The following is a 19,052-nucleotide window of genomic DNA, read 5'->3' as shown; positions in this document are numbered from 1 at the left end:
GTTGATTGTTTGAGCCACAGATAGGCAGGCTGGGCTTTCGAGATTCATGTTTTCCAGAGCTTGGAGTACTGACTTTCCGTCTGTGAAGATAATAGTGTTCTTGATTTTGTTTGGATATGTTATGAAAATGTTGGTCAGGTGGAGGATTGCTGCTTCAATGGCGATGGCCTCAGCCTCAGCCTCGTAATTTGTACAAGAAGTACCACATGCGTCAAATAGCTCTTCACATGTTTTGTCAGGATGTTCAATTCTTACCCCAAAGCCTGCGTTTATAGTTCCGTTGAAGGCTGACCCGTCTGTATAAATATGAATTGAATCACTAGGGTAGGAGTCATACTTTGCCTACAAATGGCTGAGCACTGAAGGGTTTGAAATTTTGTTAGAATGCCAGTATGTTGCGTGTTTGTTCTTAGTACCATGGTAACCTGAAGTAAAAAGGTCCTTTTTTTATCTTTTCATGTCTTCTTTTAAATGTTATGCTTTACTTTTGAATGTTTATTTGTTTAAATTTTAGTTTTTAAACTTAATAAAGGGAATTGCAGCAGACAGTTGGAAGGTGCACTGTTAGGTTATTCTTTGCTCTACCTTTGTAATTCTGTCTGTCTGTCCCACTCTTTTGTCTTCTATTTTCCTTGTCTCGATTTTGTCGTCTTATTATGATGTACCGCTTGATTCCAGTATGAACTCAATGGCACGAGGTATAGTGTAGATCAAGTCATAGGAGGATAGTTTTTTTTGACATCTAAATATTTTGTTCTCCTTGAAGTCTTTCTGCTTCTTTTTATTTCTTAATTTTTTGTAGCCTGTACGTGACTCGACATGTGCATTTTGAGTCGACTTGCCATATACCATAAGTCATCTCTTCAGCAGCGTTTGTGTATTTATCTCTCTCTCTCTTTCTTGAACTCACCTACGAGTATTTTGTGCTATGGTCATCCTTTAGTTTTTTTCAATTTATTCTTGTTTTTTGGACATTCTTTTTTGTGCTTTGTGATGATAACTCATTTGTCTATTAATTTGTCTAATGTTCTAACAGTACTGTTTGTGCATTTTCTCTCACAGTGATTACCGAAATTCTTCGTATTTATCCATGTGTCTTTCTAGAGCTTGTGCAGTTGATTAAAGGGCGGCACTGATAATTCCTACTTCTGTTCTTCCCTTCTATTGCTCCTGTCTTTCTTTCCCCCCCTGCACGAAATGACGGTTATCGCGTCAACGGTTTTGCTTTTATTCAAACAAACTTTTCATGTGTTTCTAGGGCCCGCCTGTATGTGTCATCCCCCATGGATGTGATCCAACAACAGCTTAAGCTGACAGCCAGCCTGTCCATGGCGTCCGTCCATCAGATGCTCCTGGGTCTGCGCATGTGGCAGCCGCTGGACATAGTGCAGACTCTGGGCACACAGCTACACAGGGCTTTCGCCCAGTGGAGGGAGGCAGACTGTATAGGTCAGTGCCTACATTTGGCTTCTTTTTTTCTGAGCATCTTTAACTTCCTCATAGATTGTGCGGTAGGGGTAATTATGCTTTATGCAAACATCTGGCTGTATGGAGTAGAAGTTTTTAGGAGTAGACGGGAAGGTCTTTTACTTGTATGAGATTACCTGTCGCTGGAGTGTTCATGTACTTTTTTTGTTTGTTTCTTGGGCCCGTATTGATGCAATTTGTTTGGTTTAGGAGGCAGGCGTCAACTCTGACTGTTGGGGTGAACCAAGGTTTTACGGATTTCCTTGGTTCAAATACCAAAAGAGACTTTTTTAACTTGATGCTATTTCAGAGTTTTCAAGGTTCTTTACTGTCTAGATTTGGTTCCATTGGAGGCAGACTTTGAAATCAGAGGTCCTGCATTCTAAATGAATTTACAGAGTATATATAGGTGTTAACCATTATTGCGCCATACCCTGTATATTGCTGGCTCTAAATTACAAAGTTCTATCTGATATTTTTGGCCGTTTTTTGAGTTATTAAGACCATGAGATCAGAGATTATTCTGAGTCGTTATCAAGATATTCAAATAATTGTATTTGAAAAAGCTTGACTTGTTGTGAAACTCAAAACTTTGGATGTCAAATTTCTCAAAACTAGGTACTGAGCATATAAAACGTGATTCTAAGGTAGTGATATGTCTTGCAATATTGTCATAGCCTTTGTCTCCATATCTTCAGAGCCAGACTGTGACTCCATACACTGGAAGCTCTGTATGTCTGTGCCCAACAAAAAACTCTGTCAAGATGAGGAGCAGAAGAAATTCATAGACTGGCTGAGAGCGAAGCTGTGCAAAGACGGAGATCGTGACAAACTTCTGGAAGAAACACCGGGATACCAGGTAAGAAAAAGGGAAAGGCTACTGATAGGGCTTCTTCTGAAATATACTTAATGGTCTGATTCTTTTTGGGGGGAATGTGTACTATGAAACCAGATTTTCCTGAGCTAATACATTTGGCATACCCAATCTGATTTCTGAAGTATTAGATTGTTTTGTTTTTTGTATGTCAATTGGTCTAGATATTCTTCGGAAGTACTTTTAAATTCACTAAAGATAACCAAGCTCCGTATTCTAAGAAGCTTTGGGTAATTTTCATTCATTTATAGAAGCAATATTGATGGGATTTGTAAAAAATGTAAGCATTATTGGTATCTACACAGAAATGGTAGGTAGAAGATAAATGTCTTTTCCCTGTAATTTTTTAATGTATTATTTTGCAAAAATATCATGCTGTCAATAGAGAAGACTTTAGATTGCCAGTTGTACTAGTAAACAGGTGGTATTAAGAGTCTGCTCCCCAAGTGCTCATCTGTCTTTTTCGATTTTCTTGTCCTTATCAGATTCACTTGTTAAAATGATTGTCAACTCCATAATGCTATGCCTAGTTGAAAGATTTACTGATCATACAATTTGACACATCATGTCAAGAGTACAAAGGAAAAGACAGATCAGCAAATTGAATGGCACAAATACACTACAGCTGCTCAAAACGACACAGCGCCCTGTTGTTGAGCTGGATTTTATGTCTTGTTCAAGGACTCTCTCCAATGACAATGACTGGATTCTGTAACTTATTTATATTTTGGTTAAAGTAAAGTATAACATATGCATACGTATGCACGCTCGCACGCATGCACACACACACACACACACACACATACACACACACACACACACACACACACACACACACACACACACACTCACACACAATACCTTCGAGCATCACAATGCTAATCTTCCACTGTTTCCTGTTAATTTAAGACAAAACTACAGCCTATTGTTGATCCTCATGGTGAACCAAATCTGCACCTTAATTCAAGCACATTTCATTTGGAGAGTTTGGGGTTGGGGGAGAGATCATACTTTAACCTCTTATTAATTTGAATTATCCACAGGGAGAGGTGTTGAGTCTTTATCACTGCCAGTTGGGGGCCCAGAGGGCTCGAGGTCCAACTCTGCGGCTTTGTGTGCGCTGCTTCCATGGACACTGGAATGACACTCATGAACTGAAGGTGCTGAAGGAAGGCGTGTTGAAGGGCTGCACGGGTGTTCTTTTTGTTACTTCACCTGTGGAGCAGCTAATGGAGGATCAGGTGAGAATATGTGTCTTTTTACATTTGACACCCATTTTATTTTCATCATATTTCGATTAGACAGTCCAAGCTGTAGATCGTGGTGAGTTTGTTTGTGCGTATGTATGTATGTATGTGTGTGTGGGTGCGTGCGTGCGTGAATATGTGTGTGCGCACGTATGTAATACTGTGTGCCTTTAAAATTGATTTCTAATTCCATAATATGTTTCATGTTAAGCGTGTAGAGCATTGCATAAGTGGATATGTGCTATATAAATGCAATCCACTATTATTCATTATTATTATTTTGTGGCTCTAGATAATTATGCCTTCAAGTTTTCTCAGATTTCAGGGAATGTAGTGGTTGAACTGGTCAGGATTTAGAAAGTGGGTGGGTGGAGGATGCCACTAAAAGGTCATGTTTGTCTTGCCCTTTTTTGTTTCTTACTGTCTGTGGGTGGTTGGTGGATGCTGTGGTGTGCTTTGCTCCTTCTTTCCTATTAAACATCTATCGTCCTTGTCTCTCCTTTTTTTTTGTGTGTTTGTTATTCTCTTGTAACACCTCTAGTCTTCAGCTCTTATTTGACCCAGTTGTGTTACAAGTGCTTGAAAACTCGTATGAAAAAAAGTTTCTGTCTGTTTGTCTTGCTTTTTCCTTCTTGCTAAACTATTGTGTCCATGAGCTTTTCTTTACTAAAACAACCAAACAAAGGCTTTAACACCCCGCAGGGCAGTGCTACTGACTAAAGGGTCTTTAGGCCATTCCTAAAGGGGGGACATTAACATGTTCTTATGCTCAGTAGAATTTTAAATGGGCTGATAGATAGGGTTGGGTCGGGCTCGCAAAATTAACGTCCGCGGGTAACGAACTACCCGCTGGCATTACCCGCAAACGAGCGGACGGGTAACGAACCGTCCGTTTGTGAAAAGTAGTTCGCTACTCGCTACACATCGGACAGAGACAACAGTTCGTTTAGCGAGCCAGCGGACGGGCGGACCGAGAGACTCCATGTATTCGAGCGGGCGGGCGGACAGAAACGACTCCTTCCATTGTCTACAACTTACACCCCCCGCCCCCCCAAAAAGCAAAAACAAAAATTAAAAAATCACCCTCCTGTCTCACATTGTAGCTCGGCGTTCATGGCTCTTGGTGGAAATTTCCGCGCCCCCTCCCCCCTCCCCGGCCTTTGAGATAATTGGAACGTACACAGTGGTGTGCCCCACGCACAAGGTGAAAGGTTACACACATAGTACTACGTCACCAGCCTCTCTCACTCCCTGTGGCACCGCTAGTGGTTTGAAACATCAGGCCTAATTAACAAACAATAGACGACGGGTCTAATCTCGCGTCGAGTATCTCGTCTGCTAGAGTTGGTCCGTTCGCCCGCCCGCCCAGTGAATACAATTGTGGAGCAGACCCAAAAAACGAACTGACTTGAGGCTTGAGGTCTGTAGTCCGCTCGCTGAGAGAGTCAAATTGTGGAGCGGACCCAAAAAACGAACTGTCTTGAGGTTCGCAGTTGGCTCTCATGGCCGTCCATTACCCGTTCGCTCTGACTGAGTCCGCGAGTAACGAACCCGTCCGTCCGCTCGCCCCAACCCTACTGATAGATCTATGTAATGCTCATAACTGTGCCTGAACTGCTTACAAGGAACTGCTGCTTTTTCTTTCCTAATCCTTACTATTTCATTTTTCCTCTACTTCTTTTGTATGTTTGTCTCTCTCTTATGAACTGCTATTTCCGGGGTGCCTTGGTAGTCGAAGCAGACTTTGTGCTGTTGAGGCTAGAGAGGTGAGCAGAGTAAGCCTGATTCTCCATTTGGACTTCTCTGTTGACATCCGCACTTTAGCACTCATATGACCTTATGCGAGCGCTGTAAAAACCTTACTAAAACAAAACATATCTTCGGCACTTATTTGACCTAGTTGTGTTAGAAGTGCTCTAACACTCGTATGAAAAGAAGTTTTTCTGTGTGTATGTCTTACATTTTCCTTCTTGCTCGACTTTTGTTATTGTGTCCATGAGCTTCTCTTTACTAAGAAAACAAACGACCAAACAAAGGCTTCAGAAGTGTACATGTTTGTGGTCGTTCACAGAATCTCTGGCAACAAGACAAGCGGCGGCTACATCAGGTTCTGAAACAAAAGCCTAAGGTGCCCGCCGTCCCCCTGGTGATTATCCTGCCCCGACGGTCAGCACGGGTTACTGTTGCAGTCAGCGAGGTCAGCCAGCACCTGGATCTAGAAGGACTGGGTCAAGGTCAGCGGGTCAGTGCTGTCCATCTGGCACAGCCTTACGTGGGTCAAGGTCGGCAGCCTGCCGATTGTTACAATGAGTGGACTGAGCAGGTATGGATGAAAAAGTATCGCATATACATACCTATAACACAATGGTTGGGAGGGGGGTATGCTTTGACTCAAAGAACCTCCCATATTTGATGGTTGTGCACGTAGTATAGGGTGAATTTCTGCATGCAGGAAGGAGCCCAGCATATGTGAAATCATGTACTAGTTGGACATCGAATATAGTGTCCTACCTTTAAGAACCTTTGGTTGTTGCATTGAGGCTGTGAAATCGATGAAGAGTAGGCTTTGGCCGCCACCTGGTAAAAATAAAAATTAATTCCTACCAAAACTGAAAATAAACATAGTGTACAGTCAAACCTGCTCTAATGGCCACCTGTCTTAGACAATTACCTGTACATATGGCCACTTTCCATTTCCTCTCTTGCATTAGGTAGCATAAACACAGCCTCGCGGGCACTCGCGGCCTTCAGACCGTGTGGTATCGGTGAAATTGGGGTATTTCCGATCGCTGTTTCTTTGCTCTTTCGCTATAAAACACCAAATGCCATACACCTTGTAAAAGTTCAGCTTTTCCTCTTTACAATGGTGTAAGTTGTTTATATGTCCGATTATTAGGAGGTGGAGAATCGCCGAGGAAAGCGAAGCCCCTCACGGTCGGAATGCGTGGTTGGCCCGGTTAAAAAATTGACACGTGTGCATTCAAATGCTTTGCGGAACGAGGGATCATTAAATACCGTCTTTTCATTGGCGGAGAACTGTAGAGCTCTCAATGGGCTTTCCTGTGGTATATTTTTGGCCTTCGCCGTTTACATAGAAAGCCTTTAAAAATATCGTCATAATTTCAAAAGATCATTTTTTACACTAAATATGTAAAATACCGGCTCAAAATAGGTATCAATTAAAAGATTAGTTCATTTTCTATTAGAATAAAGTAATTTGCGTGGAATAATTTTTTCATCAATCCTTCCGCGGGACTCACAAAACATGTGACCCCGCACGCGGAGTACACTACAGTATAGAGCCGACTCACTCACCGCGGGGGCCAGTGCGGCGCCGACTGGGTCAACGCTTGGTGTTTTTGTCGAAATAATGACAGATCATCGTGCTTGAGGCGATAAAATACTGATTTGTAATGATCTCACAGTCTTGAAAAAAATTAGGCTCCATATATTTGTTATAGTGATTGTACTCTGTTAATATGGAGATGTTTAGTGCACTTGGTACTCTTTTATTATCTGTCAAACATGGGGTTGGAGCCAGTTACTGACTTTGACAAATTTGATTAAATTTTAGACAACTACCATTTTCTTTAAAATTGACTGAGAGGTTAAAGAATGGTACCAAAATGCTCAGTGGATATAGGCCTTTCAAATGGAACAGGTACATTTGGCATACAGCTACTTTGAAAACTTAGTTTCTGGTACCATATTTGTTTCATTAAAATTATACTTTGTAAAATGGCCACCTGACTAACACAGCCACTTTTCTCCTCAACAATGGGTGGCCACCTTTGACACTTTTGACTGAACCTTCTTTTATTTTTCTTAAACTTTGCTTTGTCTGTATCTTCTCCTGACAAAATATAACATTTAGTGGTCTGACTTTTCTGACTAGCTGTGACATTCACCTCCACCAATCTTTTTCTTCAGCTGAGCAACTGCCTGCGCTTCACAGCCAGTCACATCCCGACTCCAGCGCGGCTGAGGGTGAAGCCCGTCTCGGACTTTGTGGAAGACACTGTGGTGGAGATGTACAAGGCCCCCGTGTACCAGGATCTGCGCACACGCCACAGGCACCAACAGCTGCACCAGGTAAACTGTGGATGGATTGCATGTCTTTGGTGCTGTGTGGTAGGAGTTTATAATGTCCCTTTCAATGCTGTATTGTTACTTATAAGTACTATACCTCCAATTTAATTGTGGTATAAATTTATAATGTCCCTTTCAATTTTGCATCGTTACTTACAAGTACTAGATCTCCAATGTAATTGTGGTATAAGTTAATAATCTCCATTTCAATTCTGTATTGTTACTTATAAGTACTAGATCTCCGATCTAATTGTGGTATGCAGACCTGCCACTTATCCCGATTTTTTGCCCCAAATCTCAAGCATCCCAATTTTCCCGATTTCGATCGCCAGTATCCTGATTTTTTGTCATTGCGTCTGTTGCGACCGATTCTTAGAAAAAAATATTAAAAGTTCTGCAATCTCTTTTGGTTGGAAGCACTGGTTGGATTTTTTATCGGCAGGAACTTGGAACGCTACTTTCTAATGCCGAATCTAGTTGTTGACTCACGAACGTTATTTCCACTAAAATCAACCGTTGTTCTGCCGTTGCTTTAAAAGCAAGCTTCGTCTGAGTTCTGGTTAGCCGGGCCCATCATCAAGACCTGTCAGAGGAGCTTTCAAACGCTCATTCGCATCACGTGACATGACCTCGAACGTGTGAGTAGCGCGTGTGTCGGGGACCGTCGGCTGTCAGGGTCAACAAAGTTCATTCATACCGGTGGCATTGGTCGAGGTGTTTTTCGGGACTTAACCAGTGTGGATGACCGGGGGGGGGGGGGGGGGTAACGTTTTGACACTTGGGCTTAAAGTGCGTGCCGTGATACACAGAGCTGTTAAAGTACTTTTTAAAAAGTACTTAAGTACAAATTTAAGTACAATCTAAAAAATGTACTTAAGTACAGTAAAAGTACTTTCCTATAAAATGTACTTGAGTACAAGTACTTTTTAAAAAAGTACTTACGAGTACATTTTGAGTACTTTCTGCTAATATGCTAAAACACTTCAGCGCTTATGCAAAACATCATATTTTATAACTTATCCAGTATATTTGACAAATTAGGTTATTTATTACTAAAAAAGTAAACAGTATACAAAGCATTTGAATATACAATGTACGCACTGAACGGTGGAAATGGTCCGTGAAGTTGAACAAAAAACAACCCAAACGAACAGACGCAACTAGTGGGTAAGTGCTATTATGAATAGAACTTGTTTGAGCAAGACAATGTGATCAAATGTAAGTCAGTCCTAGAGGTTGGAAAGTTCTACAGAAAGAGTATCCAAATTGAAAAATGTAGATACAAAGTTGCTCTTAAGAAAACATAAAATTGATGAAAATGGCCCGCATAGAAATGGAAAAGTGCATTGAATTCTTCATTAACAAATCCTCAAGGAATCAATGTAGCCTTAAGCAAAAACCACCCAAAAAAAGTTTAAAAGAAATTTAGGCAGCCTAAAAATTGTTACATACACATTGAGAACACAGTTTCAGTTTCAATTGATTATAGTGGTCTGACAGATTTTGGTCACACTGTGTAGTCCACGGCGCCAACGGCAAACCAAAATACAATAATAGTTTCCTAGAGTCTAGTAAGTGTAGTGTAACCAAAGGTTCTCTGCTGCAGTAGTCTCCGCCTAAGATCCCAGTGCTCGGAAGCAAGGAAAATATGGGATCTTAGCCAAAGAAGAATCTACAGTGACCCATGAACTGACGTGACCCCTGGGTGGATTTATGACATATGGCAAGCAAAGAGTGGTCAACCTTGATTACCAATCACAGTGGCATGAGGCATGCCATAAATAATATTATATATATACACACTCATTAGCCTATCGTGAGTCTTGAGATCTTTATCTACGTTTATACAGTTGCCCCTCCCCTTTACCTGTCCAACAATGTTAGCTTTCCATCTCTGATTGAGTCCCCCCCCCCCCCCCCCCCCCCCCCCAACCTCCTTTGTCGTTACGCACCATTACGATGTGACCACACTAATTAAAATTCAGGTTGTCTCGCAAATTCGGGAAAAACTGCTTTCAATGGTCAGGGAAGAGTTCACAGTTTGATGTGATCCCGCCTGGAGCGAACTTGTAGGCCCTACCCACCCAGGGAGTGATGTAAGTTTAGGTGGTGAGGTCAGATGCGAGTGCGATGTTTGGGGAAAAGAAACGCATCGGTCAGTTCACATCTTGGTGTGATCCCGTCTGGAGCAAACACTGTACCGTTTCAAGAAGTTTTACAACGCTTGTGATCACATTCACGATAGTGGCTGATCTTTGAGGCGACGGGCCGTTCTTTGATCTCAACTTTTAACTCTTGGCGGTTGATCGGGTTTTTGTTCCGTAAATTGTGATCAGAAATGCCTGCACTTACCCTTTCATTAAGCTACCAAAGTACTCAAAATGTACTTAAAAAGTACTCAAAAGTACTTTTATAAAAAGTATCGGAGTACAGTAAAAGTACTGGTTTAAAAAATGTACCGGGGTACAGTAAAAGTACCGAAAATTGTAACGTAAGTACAAGTACCGGAGTACTTGTACTCCGTTACTACCAGCTCTGGTGATACATGTACTGATTGAGGATAAAGGAATAATTTTTTTTAAAGAAACAAATGAAAAACCTTGGCTCGATCTTTTTTTTTCACTTGAGTGTATATGCGATAGAAGTCAAACATTGTTACTATATGAAAACGCAGGCTTTTTGCATGGATGATTAGAGTTATGTGTCAGCTATTTTCAAGACTACGAGAGTTTCAGCTTTAATGCAACCTGCGCTCCCTCTGTCTATCCAACTCCGACTCGAGTAATGCTGTCTTTCAGTTTGCCCTCTATTTAGAGGCCCAAACGTGAACTTTTTCCTGCAACAGATTTCTCTTGCATACTTGCCTCATAAAAGGGAACCCTTCCCCAGTACCCCTTATGTCTGATTTGCCGTTGATCCTGATTTTTTTCACCAGATCCTGATTTTTTAACTCTAAAATCCTGATTTTTAGATTTCATAGAGTGGCAGGTCTGGGTATGAGTTTATAATGTCCCTTTCAATTCTATATTGTTACTTATAAGTACTAGACCTCTGATTTATTTCCATCTGTTGTGTAGCTTTTTCATGTTTGTTTTACGACTTGCGAGACAGGACATTTGATTTGACTCTCATCTTTGGTACAGCATAGCAAAATGGTTTCAGATAGTCCAAGTTTAAGAATGCATCATTTAGGATTTAAACTGAGGTCATGCACACTGTAATCCAGCCTAATAGATCGTCAAATTGAACGAATGTGCACTTGTCTGAATCTCGGACTGCCTTCCTAACTTTGTGTGCTTGTGTTCTTTGGGTTTTGTTCTTTAATAAGAGGGTTTGGGCAGATGTTGCATACAATTCAAGTTGTTTTCCGACTAATTAATTAAAAAAAATATTCTCAAAGTTTTACTTGTTCTTTTTGAAATTTCAATTTGATTTTATATTTTCCATCCCAGCAATGCTTTCACATCAGACTTTACTCTCATCATGCTAGTTAGTGTTTTGTTTTTAATGGGTATTTTAATTAACGTGTTTGCTCATTTCCTTCACAGTCTCCAAATGTACTAGTTTCCTTGTACAACACAGTCATAGAACACACAGCCATGGTGTGTGCGTCCAGCTCTCTGACTGACCTGTCATGGCCCTCGCCGGAATTTGACAGCTCAGCTTCCTTGGCTCTTGGTAACATTTCATGCTGGTGACGATTGGTGGATAGTGCGGTGGGGTCTGATTGTTTAGCTTCTTGTTGGTATATTACTATTTAGTCTTGGTCGATTGCTTGGTACTGATTTGTTCTGCTCGTGGTTGGTTGGTGCTCTGCTGATGCAGTTACCTCCTACTTGTTACTACTGTTACTCATGTTTTACCTTTATTGTGTTCCAACCACCCTAGACTTTTACCCTACAACTCTTTAATGGATTAATAATACTGGTATTGCTATGGAAACTGACCTTGATCATAAAATATATCCAGAAGTGTGGGAAAGCCTTTAACTCACTGGATATGTTTCACGCAGCATTTGCGAGCCCCAATATTTTCCCGAGAGGCAGTTTAAGCACCCCCTGCGAGCACGTTTCGTGTTGTCTCCTCGGTAAAGTATGCGCACAAACGCTGCATGATCCGTCTCTTGACGTGCTGTCGACCTTTGTTTCGTTTCCTACGAGGTTTCACTGGAATTGGCAGGACACTTATTGAGTTATCGACCCGAAAGTAAGTTAGTCACACTGAGGCCCTACTTGCGTTTTTCCGACATGTCTTTTCTCGCAATACTTTGGCAGCACGTATAGCTTTAGTAAGAGTTTTATGGTACTTGCAACACCATAAGATCGTATAACAAGTGCCGAAGATTAGGTGTTACAAGAGAGTAACAAACACAAAAAAAGAAGAAGAAGAGATCAGGACGAGAGTTATTTGATAGGAAATAAGGAGCAACACCAGAGCGCACACTTGGCAGCACCAAAAAGCAAACATTTTTCTAGTGTTTGACGACTTTGACAGTTCAGAAAATTCTGATTATGATATTTTAGACCCTGGTGGTCCTGATTTCAATGTAAATGGGCATCAAAGCATTGATTCTAATAGAGAGTGTTCTAGATCTAGACTAGGCTTTCAAATGCAAAATTCCACTTGGTCTGGAGCCCTGTTTTTTCTCACTGAAGTGGATTAGACAGCTAATACATAAGGATTATCATATGGATTACCTGCCTATTCATGAGTTTGGACTTGGACTTTTTATTCATTTTGAAACACAAAACACAATAAAAAGACACACACACAATGTTAATATGGGGGGGGGGTGTTGTTGTTTGTTCTTTTAAACACAAGACATTAGTCAAAAAGTTTTGGCGAGCAACAACTTTTAGCACATTTTCAAAAAATCATTTCTAAAAAACTATAAAAAATGTTGCCTTTCTGTTTTTTTGTGTCACACTGGGCCTAATTAGATGTATTATGTGTGTAAAAATGGTGATTGTATGTATTTTGGAAGGGTGTTGTTTGAAATGTTGAAATACCCCCCAAAATGCCAGTCTTCGACGCATGTGGACCCGAAAAAGGCCCAGTCTTCAGTGAGTTAAAGAGATAAATTATCATACTTTTTATTTAATTCTCCCTCAATGTTTTCAATATTTTCTTTTGCAGTTCATTTTTGTTTTCATTAAATTATTTTTAGGGGAACGATTTTTGCTTTTTAAGAACTTGAGGTTGAGAACTGAAAAGAAAAACAACAGATTCCTTTTCTCCTAATCTGTCGCTGGAGAAATGTTGTCATGCTGTAAACCATAAATCAAAAACATGACCTGTACTGCTGCATCTCTTGCTCGTCCTTTCTTTAGCTAGTCCTTTCTTTGTCATAGGAGAACCTCTGTCTTCATGGAACTCTGAGTCGCACCTGTCAGATCTCTACGAACTGGTCTCGAGATTACGCCTGCCAGTGTTCCGCTACCAAGACCTGGAAGCACAGGACTGGACAAGCGTATGCCAGGATGTCTGGAACTTTGTTGCGTTGGTGACCAAGAAGGACAGTGGCTCGGCCAAGATCAGCCTGCATCACCAGTGAGTGAATTACTGGATTGTTCCCATTGGAATGAATGCCAGTTTTCTGTACATTTCAGAAATTTTTTAAAGAGAATGATCCAGACTTTTTTTTCTTACCTTTTACATTTTGGAGGATGGTGGAAAACTTGTTTAAGCTATGTTTTAAAATATGGTGCCATTACTCATCTCGAATTTCCTGCTGTATGTGCATTTACCTTTCTTAGATGTGCAGCCATGCGTGTCATACTAGTTCACAGCAAATTTATCCTGTTTAGGGCAAGTATTTAATGCATGTGACTATGTGTATGTGTCAGAGATAAAGTTTGAGTGGTGAGGCTTCTACTTGAAGATCCTTATCAAAATTGTTCATCCCCTGTGCTTTCTTTGACTTCATAAGTGGTCTATTTCAATGCAAATTATGTGAAAGGTGTATCTCTTTTGTTGTAATGACTATGTAATTTGAATTACATTTTAGTTTCCGGGGGATCCAGTTGAATGTATTTAAAGTTGCTTACAGAATTCTCATTTATTCATGAAAGAAGAAATTGGAACTCAAAGCACATTGGTGATTTTTATTAAAAGTTTTTTTTTGATAACGCAAAGTAAAAAGAAATGTAGATCTATCTTAATTGTCGTGTTGTTGTTTTTTTCTTTCTAAATTAAAACCTGAAATATATGTAGGCCTTATTAGACAGAAGCAAGAAAGGGAAGAGATGTCACTTGTCTTTTGTTCTGCTCATTATGATTAGGTCAACAAGCACAAGTTAGGAAAAAGGCATTGTACATGGTGTTTGTGAAGCTGTTTGTGTACTACATTTTTTTGTTTTTGTGCTGTTATTTTGACAGGTTTTAACATCACCTAGCAGTATTTGTTCATTTGTCAGCCCCTTTGCCGTTCTCAGGTGGTTATACTATTCTGTCTCTTGTAATAGCTTATGATTTACGAAATAAAAATGTTTCATGTGCGCAATTATTACTCATTATTATTTGTGATACCCTTGAGATGCTTTTACTCAAGAAGAACACTTGATATACTACTAGAACAACGAAAATTTACTATCTCTCCACCTCTTTTTGCCGCACATTTTGACTTTTGCTCCCCCAGGCCTGGTTGTAGACTACGTTTCTAAGTTAGAGCAACTCAACTATTCTTTCTTACAGAGTCTCTGATCTTCTGACCTATGCCAAAAAGACATTTGACCAGTTCTGTTGGCTGGCCTCTGAAGATGGACCCTGCGAGCCGACGTACGTGAACATGGCGTGGACTGATCTCATTGATGCCTGCATTCATTACAAACTGGTTTCTCTACGTACAGGGCATCTCAGGATAGAAGTAGAGGTAATGTTTTGTTACTTTTTCTGCTGTGGTTCATATTGCGATGTTCTTCTCATTGTTTGCAGGTGAAATAGATTTGCATGCAGTATGCTCAACTTTTGCCCTAAATATCTGTCTGCTCTTTGGCTTTTTTCAAGCATGTCAATCCTCATGTCTTTTTTTTTTTTGTATGCCACTTTACTAAACACAAACCGGTCTTTTAAGCCATATAACACTTTGCTCAGTTGTAAAAGTAAAAAGAAGGAAGAAAGAAGGGGAGGAGGTACACCAAAGTGACCTTTAAATGTGTATGTGCAAGTATTTTCTTGCTTCTTGGAGGAGTTGCTCCTGCTGGTATGCTTTTAGGTCAGTTGATTTCTTAGCAACAAGCTAGAAGAGGGGAGATGAGGCGGTAATAAGTGAAGAGGAGGAAGAGGAATCCACTCATATTGGTGTGCTTTTCTTTCCTTTACACAGATAGTTAAGGATTTAGTCCTGGCTGTAGCATTTTCACCTTATCATTTGCTCAAAATGGAAATAAGTTTTTTTTCTCTGTTTTTATATGGCTGTTTTTTGCCTTTTTGGGTTGTAGTCTTCAACATTATGGCTGTTATTTTGTTTTGAGTTTGGTCATGGCCCAGCAAGATTCCTCTGTGAATTTTTTTCCGAGAGCTATTTAGTTTGACAAACATGGGATGTCGGACAAGAATTTAATTCTCCTATTTCCCCTGTCAGAAGAATTGGCAGTTTTCAAGGGGTGGTGGGTGTGAGATCTATTTTTTCTTCTTCTTTTCAGCATTATTCTTGCACTAATCTGTTTCTAGTGAAATGTGGCAGTTTTCTTGTGATGCGGGCTTTCATTGCACCTCTAAAAAAAAAACAAAAAAAACTCTTACAAATTTTATACAATTTGAAACTTTTAGTAAAGTGTATTTTTCTACATTTGTCTTTTTATGTGGAAGAACTGATTGCTTTTGGAAAGAAAAATTTTGTGATTTCTGTGTTTTCAAGCAAGTTTTCTGTGTTCCCAGCGTGATGAGGATGAAGAGGAGGAGGAAGAGTATGAAGAAGCTGTGGTCTTTTACAAAGAAGAGGAGCTGGAGGACTGGGAGGCGCCAGTGGCCTGGGTGGACGCTCTGCGTGACACAGAGACAGCGCGTAAGTGCATGGGACAGATGTACTGTTGGGCTCAGTTAACACAAACACGGAAAACTCAAAATCACAGATAACTCATATAATTGACCATTCCTTGACTGGTATGGTCCAGCAGGTGTTAATCTATCTGGCATAGGGTAGCATCTTTTGTCATACTTGCTCTATTGTCAGTCCAGCTTTCTTTGTTGTCGACCTGTCGATTTACAGTTCAGTCTTGTCAAAAGCCGGATACTGAAACTGGGCATTGTGGTACAGAGGCCTTGTTAGAAATAAATTGTTTGTTTCTGCTAGGCGCATCCCTAATGCACCCCCCCAAAAAAACAACAACAAACCAACTTCTTATTTTGGCAATATAAAAAGGTTGTTTTTTGGGGGGGGGGGGGGGAAATTGCTTTGGGGGGATTTTTAATACCCAGAGATGCCAACCAGTACGATTTTACGTATTTTAGTACGATTTTTGGCCGAAAATACGCAAATACGACTTTTCATGAAAAGATACGCATCCTGGAATGCGAAAACTACGAGATTCAGCATGGGCGAGTAAACTTAATTAACTCAGGTCCCATCTTTTGTCAAAATAGTATCAGTATCGCAGAACTGGAATATTTGAAATCCAAGTCCGATGTGGTCAGTATTGCCGGTCGCGATCGTGATATTATATTCGCTCATCTTTTCCCCGTCTGGAGAGTACGTTTCACTTTCACTCAAAAAGGCAGCTATGGCGGCAGGCGGAAGCGTATGTGACACCGAGGCTCGATTGGGAAAATCAAGATCTACTTTCGCTTTCGTTACCACCGAGAAGTTTGCCAGCAGTTGTCTGATAACGCAACATTTGTGGCATGCAGGTTGTGCAGTATAAACACAATGTCGCCGTTCAAATAAAATGTAATAAATACTCTGACTCGTCGCTGTGCTGTCACTTGTGGAAAAAAAAGAAAAGAAAATACAAGCGTCGTCCGATTTTTAGATTGTCTGGCTCGCCATCGTGACCGGTCACTGACCCTGTGCGCATTCGCATCACAAATAAATGCGGCATCGTGTGAGCAAAGACCGTCTTTGTGGGAGTAACGGCCTTGTGAAGTATATGACTACGGAATAGGGATGGAGATTATTGATTTTTTTTTTGGTTTAAGATACTATCGGGGGTTTACGGCAACAGAGGACAAAAACTTGGAAGCACTTTTCAGAATTTTGATTAGAGCTTTCTGCAAAGCGCTCGTTGGTGCAGGCCATGTGCGGAATCGGGACCCCTCATACTTTGCAAGTCTGTGTTATTGAAATAAAGTGTTCGCGTTTCATTGGATGGGTGATAGTAAATTATACCTACTTGGATTGGTGATAGTAAATTATACCTACAGTGTATGTTGTAGCTTTCTGTTCAAGACTGGCAGATTTTCAGTGTCACTGCATCTTGCCCTACCACAGTTGTTACAACTCTCACAGTGCATGGGTCTACTAGTACTTGAGCCATTCAAGTTATTGCTTTTCTCTGAGTTTGAGCAATAATTTTAGTCTGTCAGTTCATAATATGAATCATGACACCCAGACTGGTTCTTGATAGTCGAAATTCTTGTTCTAGACCCTTCCGAACCCTCAAAACAGGATTTATTTTTTATATAGTAATAATGAGAGGAACATATTATATAATAGACTGAAATACTTAAGTCAAACAAGACCCCAGTACAACATTGAACACTGACATGTTGTTGACTGGATACATGTATATATTGTACGCGTGTGTGCTCCCTTTTCCGAGCTGGTGAGCTAGTAATTTTTTTTCAGGAAATATTGCTGGACACCCTGAACATGTTACTATTACTGGTTGGTCGACCATCAGTGATTTATTTATAGAGGCACCAGCCATCCATGTCCAGGTGCTGTTTTAGCCTTCTGGTCGGTCGGTCGCACGTGGGGAATACACATTTTCGCCTGAAAATACACATTTTCATATTTCCCAATACTCATTTCGGTTTTCTGTGGTTGGCATCTCTGAATACCTGTATCTTGGTTATGAGTAAAGAAAAAACTTCTACTCTCACATGTTGAAGAAAGTTGTAGCTGCTCGTGAACTACATGTACGACATTCGGAATGGACACAGTTATGTTTTTTCTTATATTTCTCTTTCATCTGCAGGGGCAGGTCAAATTAAACTAACAGTTGTTGAATCTGCTGTAAAAAGGGACCAAAGTTTGCTGGAAGCTTCACAAATGAAAGACACTTTATCATCTGCAGGGAAAGATTGTCACTCCCCTCAGACAGGTGAGTTTGTGCATTCTTTTGTACTGCTTTTTGCTCGCTGTTCTGAGCTTTCGTTTAATATTTCTGATAAATTCTACCGTGTTGAAGATATGAGTGCATGTGAATCAGAGGGAGAAAGAAAATATTGGGGAAAAGGCAAAAAGTTTTGAATAAATTTCTATTGGGTGTGTATACATGAAATAGTCTGTCTTCATAAAGAATGTGTTTAGAATTCGCTGTGTTTGTGATCAAGATAATTATGTTTCTGAGAGGAGAATGGGGGTGGTTGTCATTAAGTTACTGCAAGAGACGTGCAAATCCATTGTTGTTCTACTGGAAGACTACTGTTATTTATGTCGCCACCGGGCAGAATAATGTTGGTTTCCTCGATTCCATTATTTTGATGAAAGCCTGATTTCACCACGATGCCACACATGTTTCGCTTCCTCTTCTTGACCTTCACCTATTACCCTTCCATACCACCCCATTGTATTCCTGCTCAAAATTCATGTGAAAATCTTATCTTCAGATGCTGAAAAGCTTTCTCCTTCATGGAGAGACCTAAAGGAACGCTTTGCCCAGGAGCGAGCAAAACTGGACACATTTGAGCAGTCTCTGTCCAGCAAGTTATTACAGGGGCCTCTCCCCGCGAACAGCACTCTCAGCCCCATACCATTGCCAAAAGAAAGTTTGAGCCGATTTGACCCTGGGAGTGGAGCTATGAGTGGCCAGAGGGCGCGTTATGCCAGCAAGGCTACCACCGAGAGTCAAGAAAAGGGCCACGGATTGTCTCAAGGACAAAGATTTGGATTTGTCAACTCCTCACGGTCACTGGAAGCGTTTACTCCCAATATCAAATCACAGGCTAGAAGTTTGCTGTCAAGTGGTGCAAAAGACACAGAGAAGATGGATGAGGATACTACTGATACAGAGGAGGAGAAAGGGGAGAAATATGAGCTCACTCTGACGGAGGGTGTGTCAAATCTACAAGACTTAGTGGAGGAACAGAGGAGGGCTGACCGCTTGTTTGAGATGAGACTGCAGAGATTGATGAATCCTACCCCTTTACTGTGAACTGACAGTCTCTCTCTGTCTCTGTCTCTCTCTCTCCCCCTGCTCTCTCTCTCTCTCTCT

At 40.7% G+C, this 19,052-nt stretch overlaps 1 protein-coding gene across 1 annotated transcript in view; it reads left to right on the top strand.

Moving 5' to 3' along the window:
* Positions 1-19,046, top strand: part of LOC101859920 (germinal-center associated nuclear protein) — a 65,090-nt gene extending 46,044 nt beyond the window's left edge. The window contains exons 22-32 of the mRNA XM_005095029.3: positions 1,259-1,449; positions 2,166-2,326; positions 3,385-3,582; positions 5,660-5,911; positions 7,519-7,680; positions 11,226-11,355; positions 13,029-13,227; positions 14,371-14,548; positions 15,556-15,682; positions 17,814-17,939; positions 18,448-19,046. Of these exons, the coding sequence (XP_005095086.1) occupies positions 1,259-1,449; positions 2,166-2,326; positions 3,385-3,582; positions 5,660-5,911; positions 7,519-7,680; positions 11,226-11,355; positions 13,029-13,227; positions 14,371-14,548; positions 15,556-15,682; positions 17,814-17,939; positions 18,448-18,992 (2,269 nt within the window). The 3' untranslated portion in view covers positions 18,993-19,046. The remainder of the gene's footprint in view (positions 1-1,258; positions 1,450-2,165; positions 2,327-3,384; positions 3,583-5,659; positions 5,912-7,518; positions 7,681-11,225; positions 11,356-13,028; positions 13,228-14,370; positions 14,549-15,555; positions 15,683-17,813; positions 17,940-18,447) is intronic.
* The last annotated feature ends 6 nt before the right edge of the window (positions 19,047-19,052 follow it).

This window comes from Aplysia californica, unplaced genomic scaffold, assembly GCF_000002075.1.
Source record: "Aplysia californica isolate F4 #8 unplaced genomic scaffold, AplCal3.0 scaffold00094, whole genome shotgun sequence".
Taxonomy (NCBI): Eukaryota; Metazoa; Mollusca; class Gastropoda; order Aplysiida; family Aplysiidae; genus Aplysia; species Aplysia californica.
The sequence above is the reverse complement of the archived record's forward strand: the minus strand, read 5'-3'. Positions and strand labels throughout refer to the sequence as shown.